General features: G+C 47.5%; 1 protein-coding gene across 1 annotated transcript in view; it reads left to right on the forward strand.

Moving 5' to 3' along the window:
- Nucleotides 1-2654, forward strand: part of CDS2 (CDP-diacylglycerol synthase (phosphatidate cytidylyltransferase) 2) — a 56826-nt gene extending 54172 nt beyond the window's left edge. Inside the window, exon 13 of the mRNA XM_010836438.1 lies at nucleotides 127-2654. Within this exon, the coding sequence (XP_010834740.1) occupies nucleotides 127-259 (133 nt within the window). The 3' untranslated portion in view covers nucleotides 260-2654. The remainder of the gene's footprint in view (nucleotides 1-126) is intronic.
- The last annotated feature ends 8026 nt before the right edge of the window (nucleotides 2655-10680 follow it).

Consider the following 10680-nt stretch of genomic DNA (forward strand, 5'->3'; position numbering starts at 1 on the left):
ATTCTCTGAGGTCCCCTACCCTTCATTAGTAGAGAATCCAGTAAGGGAACCGCCACTGAAATAATCAGGCCCTTGATGTTGCTTGGCTCCTGCTTTGCTCAGTGTTGTTCCTTCATCCTTTTGCAGGGGCCCAAACCCAAGTAAGCTGGTTCAGCAGTTCCTGACCTTGAGGCCAGATCAGCAACTCCATATCTTCAACACGCTCAAGTCTCACCTGACCGACAAGGGGATGCTGACAGCTGCCACAGAGGACAAATAGGGGCCACCCAGGGCCAGGAGAGCAGAAATAGGGCTGAGTGAGGGGCAGGGCTCCCAGGCAAGCCCAGCTGGACAAAGACAAGCTTCAACTCACTTTTTTTTTTTAAAACCAGTGTTTCTATTTGTGGATTTAAAAAAGAATCTGTGTATGCAGTCCATATGCTTATGATTTGGGTTGTCAGTAACCTATAGCTTTGAGTTGGAAAGAAGTCAATTTTTGTTTTTAAAACCAAAGCTTTTAACATCCTGGAAGACAGTGTTGCCCGGCTCTGGAGTGCCTGCTTGGTGCTTCTAGCTCCTAAGCTGCGGCTTCCATTTCTGGGCCTGATCAGAGTGGACACTCATTCATCTATGTTTGTCTAGTTTAGGCCCCCCACCACCGACTGTCTTTGTAGCTGACCCCCAGCAGGGAAGAGGTACACAGCTTGGATGTCTTTACTACTGGAGTGCTTTTCCTGGGCTTCTCAATAATCCCTGCCTTGGAGCTACAGGAGGGTTGTCTTCTGAGGGAAGAAGGATGAAGGCTTATTAATCAGATAAGCATTCTGTTCATGAAATCCTGTGGACTGTGAGCTCTGCTTTTTGATATGGATTCACCTCACTTCATCACAGACTGAAGAAGGTTTCAGTTTTAATTTTTTTCAAAAGGCATGAAAAATTATAATAGTCTGGAAGAAAGCCACACTGTTCTATTTCAAGTGTATGCAGTAGGGTGCTGTAACTAGGTCTTTTCCCACAGGGTTTAGGCTCAAGTGGCTCCTGTAGGGCAGTTGGCTGACTGGGTCTTTTCAGGGATGATGCTGTTCACGTTTGTGCTATAGACTTGTTGCTGCTGAATCCTTTCTGGAGGCTTCCTCATTAGGCAGGGAGCAGAGGGCTTCTTGTTCACACACCCATGCCCTTGACCTGGCTGACCACCCATGTAGCTGCTGTGTTGTATATATTAATATATATATATATATTACTCTTAAGGCAAGTGTATATCTGTGTGTGTGCTTTAAAAATCACTTATTTCTTACAGTGATTTCAATTGTACCATGACTTCTTCACTGAAACCACAAAGTCCTGCTTACAACTCTGCATAACCCAACCCAGAGGTTTGAAGCTTCTGAAGATTAAATGCTCACTTGTATAATGTGACCAGTTTAAATGTAGTTTGTATTTTACAGCGGGACCTTTTTCTTTTTAAATTGTGATTTATTTATTTTTTTCCTTTTAATTAGAAGAGTGAGGTTGACTTTTGGAATATACATTCTTTGTCAGGATAATAAGCAAAGGGGTAGAGGAGAGAGAGATTGGCGCCCAAATGTGTTTCATTATTCTGTGCCATGGTGGTTCTCATTGCCAAACGGAGGTGTAACAGCTTGTTTCAGCACCTTGGGCTGGCGCTGCTTTTCTTTGTGTTTATCGCAACCTTACTGTATCTGTGGACGCTCGCAGCCAGCCCAAATCACTGAGGTGTCCAGCACAGGCCGGACCCCTCTTGATGTCTCTGTTCACAGTCACTGTGTGACCTTCTACATGCAGCAGCTTCTTTCTTCTGAACTTTTATTTCCGTTTCAGTAAATGGCTTTTCTTTTTTAAGTCTAAGGCCCCCTGCATGTGTTTTCAGTGCTGGCCATGTGACACTGGGCAGGACACATCACTCTGTGGGTTCTCATTTTCTGAGCTGTCGTCTAGTTCCCATATTCCATGATTCTGGCTGAGCAGGTGTACGTATCAGAGACTGCTTGCAGGTATTGAGTCATGTCCTGGGCACGCAAAAATTAAGCGCTTGCAGGCCTTTTCTAAATACTTTTCTTAAAATGCTTGTCCTCTGCAATAAATCTTAGAGTGGAGTAGAGTAATGAATCTAGTTTTCTGAATGAAGAATGAACTTGGTTTCCCAAACCAAAGATAGAATGGCACTTCATCTGTCTCATGGTGCCCCACTGTGGGCAGATAGGTGGGTCCTTGGGGACAGGAAATCTCAGCTGGGACCTAGCAGCAGAGAGCCACCTTTGAATAGGGCCACCTTTGGGATCAGGGAGCCTGGCACATACCTGTGGACATGGCTGCTGATGAGGGTTCCAGGAAATGGCAGCTGGAAGCTCAACAGAGCTGCCATCCAGAGAGCCCGAGGGTCAGCTAGGATTTTGTTTTCTTCTGATTTCCCACATACTTCCTGGTGAAATAGGGGAATTTCGTAGGAAGTAGCCAGGAGACAGACACCACCTTGTGTCTATATAGCACGTTGGTTTTCTTTCTCCCATTTATTGAAAATCTTTCTACTGAACAGACAAGTTTCCAGAGACTGTTGTAACACACAGCTGTGCACATCTTAATGAGTGGCATAACTTGCTCTAGATCCATTTTTTTGTGTGTGTGAGAAATAAAATGTGACAAATTGTATGCCCTCTCTTGTCATGAATTCAGTTTCTTCCCTGTATGGTTTTATGTTTCCCACTTGATTTTGTGCAGCCCTTATTTAGAGATTTTTGTTTTGTTTTCCAATTTGAATTCAATGCATTCTCACAATAGCTTTCTGAGTTATCTCAGGTGAAAGGCATGAGCACTTTGCTGATGAGGAAGCTGAAGGCTTGGGGAGAACTTGAAATTAGTAGGTTTGAAATCTAATGTCTCTTTCAGAAGGGGCAAAATGTAATTTTTAACCTTACACAGGTAAACTTTGAAACAATTTATGGTATTTTATTTTTTCCCCACTGACCTTTTTATCCTGTAACTTATATTGTATAAGGAAATTCCAAAAATACAGTTGAATAGAGACTAAACAGACCCTTTGATTTGAGTGAACTAGTAGCTGAGTTAGCTGGAGACTGATTCGAATGGATCCTTAAGTTCAGATCCTCAGACTGTCAGTGAGACCCTACCAAGCTCAGGAGCATCCCTGGCATTGCCGGGGGTCAGGGGTGTGTGACTGACTCAGGGCAAAGAACGTCCTTGCTTAGAAAACTGGAAAGCAGTGGCCTTGCTCCATAAGAAGCCTGCCCAAGGTTGGTTTCCAAGGAAGTAGATTTGCAGTATTCTAATAGATGTGGCACACCTGAAACTTCTTCTTGGGTCAGTGGTATCTTAGGCACCATTGCCTTTTGTTTTGGGAGTTACTCAAGTTGTGCCCACCTTTCTTGTGCATTGTGACTGTGTTGAGGAAAGGGGGGAGTGTGGAGGGGATAGTTTCCCTTAGGCCCAGGGAAGGGCCTTCTTCACAGTCAAGGTGGGAAGAAAAGGCTACGAGGAGGATGTCTAGGTGACTTGTGTACACATCACAAGACCACAAACCATGGGCCAGCCTACTATGCTTCTCTGCAGCAGGGGCTCTGAAAGAGTGTCTGGAAAAAACCATCAGCTCTGAAGAGAGAGTTTGACTCTTGGGCACTATTCTGCCCTTGTCTTCGTCAAAACAAACTTCCTTTTCCCTTGATCACGCTCCATGCGGTTACCCTGCTTTTGCTTATTAAAGAGATTACCCACCCCACCTCCTGACTTGTTTCCCCTTGTTGGATGGGGGCCTTGTGGCACAACCTATGCAGGGTGCTGAGCTTGGACCAAGTGGGGATAATGAGCCTAATTTAAGGCTCATCCAGGCCTACCTCCTCTTGGTCCTGGACCCTGCTTACCCACATTCCCTGCAGAAGATGGGCCCATTCTCAGCAAGGAGTGCAGTCGCAGCTGCTGACTGCCTATTTCTGTTTGAAGGTGGTTCCATCTTTCTGTTCCTCCCAGCACTGTCCGTTAACCGTTTCAGGTTGACCAGCAGTGACCTTACTCACCTGGGCTCTCAGGCATGCATCCAGAAGAGTGGGAGGGCAGGCCCAGGACAAGTCCATCACAGCAGCTGCTTACCATCCCTCCACAACCATGTTCCTGCTTCCTGTCATAATCATTACTTCATCAATTAACTGAAAGGGAGGGACTATCACTTAAACACAATGGGCCCTTGGGACTGGTCTTCATTCCACACTAACGCTCAGGAAACAAGTCCAGTCAAGCCAGTGGTTCTAGGTCATTATTATTCTATCTGCTCAAGAACTTCATGGATTCCTCCTGTCAATGCCATTTCTTCAATGAAGAATGGTCTACTTCACACATATCCTCCCCCACTCCTCTGTCTGCATTCAGAAAACTAAAAAGAAATAGTTTTCGTTCAATGTAGTGCATAGTCTCCATTCATGAGTCACCCCTGTGATCCTTTGCTAACCTAGAATCCAAGAGAAACAACACCCATCATCTATCCCCAAGTGGCCACCTGCCATCTACCCTGTTATCACTCTAAAGAAAGCAAGAAACACAAAGCCCCTGGCTTGTTATATGTAAGGACATAAGTGAAAACTTGTAGGCCTTCCCTCTGTGTTGTCATCTGCTAGAGAGAAGGTCTCTCTCCCACTCCTCTTGGCCCCCACCGCGTCCACTTGCCCAGAGGAGTGCTGCAGGTTCCTGAGCTGTGTGCAGAGCAGAGGGGAACACTGAGTCAAGTCACAGGGAGGGCGGCACCACTGGACAAGAGGAAAGGGCCTCCTTCCCCATGGAAATCAGACCAGGGGCAGCAGGAGGTGAGCAAGAGCTCAGGCAAACCATTCCTACTAGGAAGGGAGAATTCAGGAACGTGTCTACATCCTCGTTTCATCAGGCTGGCTTTCTAAATGAAGTGGGAAGCACTCAGCTGCTGTAGGCAGGTGTTAAGGTTGGGCTACTTCTCTCTGAAGGAGAATGTGGTCACTGTCTAGACTTTGAACAGTCAGGCTGTGTACAGGGTAAGGCAGTGTAGTGCCTGAGAACCAGTCTCCAGAGTTACACAACTCTGGGTTCAGGTTACCAGCAGGATTCAATAAAAACTATGTGCCAGGTACTGTGCTAAATGCTTACATGCATTATCTCAAAATCCTCACAACAGTCCTGAAAGGGAGGTGCTATAATCAGAGCCAAGTGAGTTGGAATTGTACCTAGTAACCTGCCCAAACCCCGGGCTATTTGAGCCCAAAGTCTGTCTTCATAACCACTGCACTTAACCTGTCATGATGCCTCATTTTCCTCGTGTATAAAATGGAAATAATACCCAATCAAAGGTGTTTTCTGGATTAAAAAAGAATGTATCGTTAGCACTGTGCCTGGCACTTTCAAGCACTATTATTGCAATTATTAATAAACACACTGCCAGTAACGTAATGACTCAAGTAAAAAGGAGCCTCAACAGATAGGCATTTGGTATGAGGGGAAGCAGAGGCAGGGTTTTCAAGAGCCAATGGATGTGAAAGCCACTGGCCATGAAATTCTAGACTTCACCTATCCCAGCATTCTGTTCTCATAAATTATCTACATGTCCTAAAACACCAGCACTTCAGCACCCAAAGTATACCTCCCAAGCCACCCTCCCAGCTGAAATCTCTTTGCCTTTGAAAACGTGGTGACACCTGTGGACAAATAGACCCAGGCAGCTTTTTATCTGTAGAGAAAAAAATGGCTCCAAACTGGGGGCAGGGACCCTCTGGGCCTTGGGCTAAAGTTGCTTCTGCTGTGGTCTCCCAGGTATCGGACAGGGCCGAGCTCTTTGAAACCTCCTGAGCACTTCCCTTATGTAGTGCTCAGAGGCTGTGGTTGGTTTAGCAGCTGGTGAAATTCTTTGCTGACGTCACCCATAGTGCAGTCCCTGTCCTTGGCTGCTGGAGTACCCATTTCTCACCTCCATTAAGTTCACGTGCTGGTTTTGCTGGCTTTGTGCCAGGGAATGCCAGAATAGGACGAGGGTTGAGAATGTACGTACAGCTTCTTATAAGGATGTCCTTTGTGTGCTATTGCATTTAAATCCACAGACACAGCTCTGTGTGGCTGCCTTATGTCACAATGGCTGGGTATCTGGGAGCTGATTACAAAGGGAAAGAGCTGAGCAGGCATCAGGGCCAGTATAATCAAAGGACTTGGAGTCAAGAGGAAAAAAGGCAGGGGCAGGGTACAGTGGTTTGTTGTTGTCCAGCCAGAGCACTGTTGAGAAGCCCCAAGGGTGGTGGCAAGAAAAGCACAGGTAGAGGAGAGGCCAGCCCTATGCGTCTTGTGGGTGTGGGGACCAGGAACTGGGCTCAGAAGGCCATCCATGGAGACTCAGTGCTCATGGATTGTGGATTCTCTTCTGGAGTTGATGATGATACCAAGTTTTAATTTTTATTGATGTTTAATACTTTCTAAAAACAGGAGGGGAAGACAAAAGTGTTAGAAGATGTCCCTCTATTGAAAATTGTTGGGAAGCCTAGTGGTGTTGGGTGAGTCAGGTACTTTCTCAGTTCTGTTCACCCTGAAGGTCTGTTTAATGAGGTTTCCCCAAACATAGCAATGATCTCCCTGGCCCCACTGGGAAGTGCCTTGTAATCAAATGAAGCCCACTGCAGTTTCTCAGACAGTAAAGAATCCGCCTGCAGTCCATGAGACCTGGGTTTGATCCCTGGGTCAAGAAGATCCCCTGGAGAAGGGAGTGGTTACCCACTCCAGTATTCTTGCCTGGAGAATTCCATGGACAGAGAAGCCTGTGGGCTACAGTCCATGGGATCGCATAGAGTTGGATCCGACTGAGCGACGAACACTTTCACTTTTTTTTTTGTCCTGGCCCTGCCTCTGGCATTTCACTAAATCTGTGTTTTTGCCACAGCTGACCTTTCTCTGTGCACTGTCTGATCAGTATTGAACTGATTCTCTTTCACTGCAGTGTCAGATCATGATAAACTGTACCTTGGAAAGTATTCGTATTTACATATCTGGATCTTCCTACTACACAAATAAACACCTGTTAAATTCTAGATTGTTTGTGGTATCTGATGGGGGGATGCTGACTTGCTATGAGATATGCGGGTTGTTTGTATGGAGCCAGTGTCACTTTCCAGGATGCTGCCAACCAGTCTCTGCTTATAGAGACATCCTCTGCCCTTGACCTCCACCACTTGCTCTCCAGCTTTCCGCCTTTCCTCTTCCTGCCTCGGCTGCTCCTCCTCAGTTGCTTTTCTGGGCATCGCTTCTCCCACCAGTCCTGCCCTGAGATGGTAGATTCTGCCAGAGACTCTTCCCCCTACCACTGAATGCTCTCCTGAGTGTTCTTGCCCACTCTCAAGGCTCTAGTCATCACAGTCCTGCAATTCCCAAGTCTACATCTCTAACCTCATGGGCCTGTGAGATCTCTTCATGTGGACTCCGCATGGCCAAACCTAGGCCCTGCCCAGTCCAGTATTACTTGACCACCATCAGTTCTGTTCTAGGAGTGGTCTCGTCAGTGACCAAGGCCTGCCCATTCTGCCTTCTAAGTATTCTTCAGATTCATCCTGACTGCCAGCTGGCTCCCTGCTGCCTAGTCGCCTTTGCTCCTTTAAACCTTGAGTGTTGGGAAGCAATTCATTGCAGAAATCCCACCATTTAGGGTCCCTATAGGTGAGAAAGACATTGCTCCATCCTTACGCAATAGTGGGGTGAGATTGATCTGCTTGGTGCCTTCCTGTGACCTTAGCTGAGGCTTGCTGCTGAGTCCGCCCCCTCCGCATCTGAACCCATGCTCAGGTCTCACCTCTCACAGCCATACTCCTGCTGACCCTTTTTGTCCCAGTTGCTCTGTCTTCTAGCCTGTGTACATGATGTTTCCCCTGCCTGATTCATCGTCTCTCCTTCCCTGGCTCCCCTTGGCTGCCTGACTCCTCTCATCTTACTGTCCCATCAGCAGCAGCACCTGACCTGGGAGGTCTATGTGCTGTCCACCCCGAGACTGCTTTCCTGGTCACAGTGGCCCTGGTGGGAGGGTAAGCGCTGCCCTGGGTCTGAAGTCCTAGGACTAATGCCTTGGGCCGGTAGTACAGGGTTGCTTGCCTTTTGGACAGGGACCTCTGTCTTTCTCACCTATAGGGACCCTAAATGGTGGGATTTCTGCAATGAATTGCTTCCCAACACTCAAGGTTTAAAAGATACTGCATTTACTTTCCTAAATCCAACTAAAGCTGACTCCAAGCCACCAGTTTCCATGATGGTATCCCCGGCGTTAGCAGTCTTCCTTTACTACCTTGCTCTCATGGGCTCTTGTGGTGCCAGAGCCAAGGAGGTCCCTGGTCTTCTGCTCGTCCAGGCCTGTGAGGTCCGTCTGCTCACTCCTGAGTTAGTGCTGGCAGCATCCACCTCCTGGGCACCTTTGTAACTGTCTGCATCTGGTATCCTGCCACCCTAGGGCCCCCACAGCCAGATCTTGATGCCCTCCATGCATTCAGCAAACATTTGTGGGGTACCTTCCCTGTGCTAGACCCTGGCTGGATCTTGGGGAAGCAGCAAAAAATAAAGCTGACACAATCAGTGTTCTCATGGGGCTCATTTTGGAGAAGGTGGCAAGCATGTGAAAAAGGCGTGTAGATGGAGAAACTGTAGCTGGGAGAGGGGAACAGGAAATGCTGCTGAGAAGAGGTTGCAGTTGTAAACAGGGCCCTCAGGAAAGGCCTTGCTGTACCACGGTGATGTTTGGGCAAATGGACACACACCTGAGGGAGGTGGGGGAGGGTGTCCCAGGCAGGTGCAGAACAAATGCAGACACTTTTGCCCTCAGGAGCAGCAGTGGTGGATGAAACAGGGTGAGTCGGGAGAGAGTGGTGGCAAGGAATGAGTGTGCGTAATTACGCAGGGCCAAGGCCACTGGCTTGTACTCTGAGCAACATGAAAAGCTGTTGGAGAGTTAGAGCCAAGGAATGACTTGATCTGATGTTTGTTTTCAAAGGGTCACTTGGCTACCATGCTCAGGCTAGATTTCAGATGGGCAAGGGCGGGAGGAGGGAGCAGCAGCAATCTGGGCAAGAGAGGGTGGTATCGAGCTCCGGTGAAGCTGTGAGAAATTGTCAGATCCTTAGAATGTGCTGAAGGATTCTACATGGCTGGGGAGAGTAGAGGGGGAATCAAGGATGGCTGTGACATTGTTGACCTTGGCAACTTAAAGAATAGAATTACTGTTTTTCTGAGCTGAAGAAGGCTGTGGTGGGAAGACAGAATTGGGGTGTGAGGTGGACCAGAGGGAAGATCAATATTTTGGTTTTGGATGCAGTAGGTCTAACATGCCTGTGAAATAACCATTTGGGGATGTCCAGGCCAGGGGCGTGGTCACAGTGTGGATATTATTCTGTAAGAGCCAGGATACTGGATGAAATCACTGAAAAGTTGAGGTCCACAGCTGAGCCCCCAACCCCCTGCCACCTTTTCTTGACTTGAGGATCCAATTCTTTCCAGCTAGGGCCACTCCCTCCATCTCTTTAAAGAGATTTTCTTTCCTCAGACATCCAGCTCTCAGGCCAGGATATGGACCTGGGGGGAGCTTGTCTTCAGGTAGCTCCAATCCCTTCTGACAGCAGACCTGCTACCTCCTGGAAGGAGGCTGCAGTTGTAGAGGAGGAAGTATATTATTATCTTTTTGACTTCTTGCAGGGGAAGTTGGGGGTGGGAAAGCAAGAGTGACTTCTGTATTTGGTTATTCAGGGGATAGGCAGTTGGGTGGAAAGCCCCAGAGAATGGACTGATGCGTGGGCTTCTGCCTCTAGTTGCCCCTACCTACCAAGGTCATGATTGTCCTCCTGAAGAGGAACCAGGGAGGGAGCCCTGTGGATAATAAATTTGCAATCTGCAATGGCACCCCACTCCAGTACTCTTGCCTGGAAAATCCCATGGACGGAGGAGCCTGGTAGGCTGCAGTCCATGGGGTCGCTAAGAGAAGGACACAACTGAGTGACTTCATTTTCACTTTTCACTTTCATGCCTTTGAGAAAGAAATGGCAACCCACTCCAGTGTTCTTGCCTGGAGAATCCCAGGGACGGGGGAGCCTGGTGAGCTGCCGTCTATGGGGTTGCACAGAGTCGGACACGACTGAAGCGACTTAGCAGCAGTAGCAGCAGCAGCAAGGACAACCAGGACGGAGAACAATACCTGCAATCTGGAAGCCATCAGGCTGCAGCCACTCCCTACGATGAACACTGAGGAACTCAGGATGTAAAAAAACACAGGATACGGGCCCCAGATAGTTGAGATGTATATAAAAGGGATGATTTCGGTGAGCCCAGACTCTTGCATCTTCCTGTATATAAAAAAATACTAAATTCCTTCACTTGAGATATCTAGTTTCTTTGATTCATAAAAATACTTTTGATGTTCAGACTACCTCCCTTTTTGCAAATTTCCATATAACCTGACTTCTGCCCCTGCCTCCTCAGAGCAGTTCTCTCAGGGTCACTTGAAATGTTGTTTTCTGGTCTTGAACTCCTAAAATTTTCCAAATAAAATGGAACTCTCAACTTCAGGTTGTGACATATATATATATATATGTGTGTGTGTGTGTGTGTGTGTGTGTGTGTGTGTATATATAGCTGCCAAGTTCAGGCAGAAGCCCTGACATTAAGGGGGGCTCCTCAAAGGCCACTGGGCTCCAGAGTCTC

Source organism: Bison bison, unplaced genomic scaffold (genome assembly GCF_000754665.1).
Source record: "Bison bison bison isolate TAMUID 2011002044 unplaced genomic scaffold, Bison_UMD1.0 scf7180017864063, whole genome shotgun sequence".
Classification (NCBI taxonomy): domain Eukaryota; kingdom Metazoa; phylum Chordata; class Mammalia; order Artiodactyla; family Bovidae; genus Bison; species Bison bison.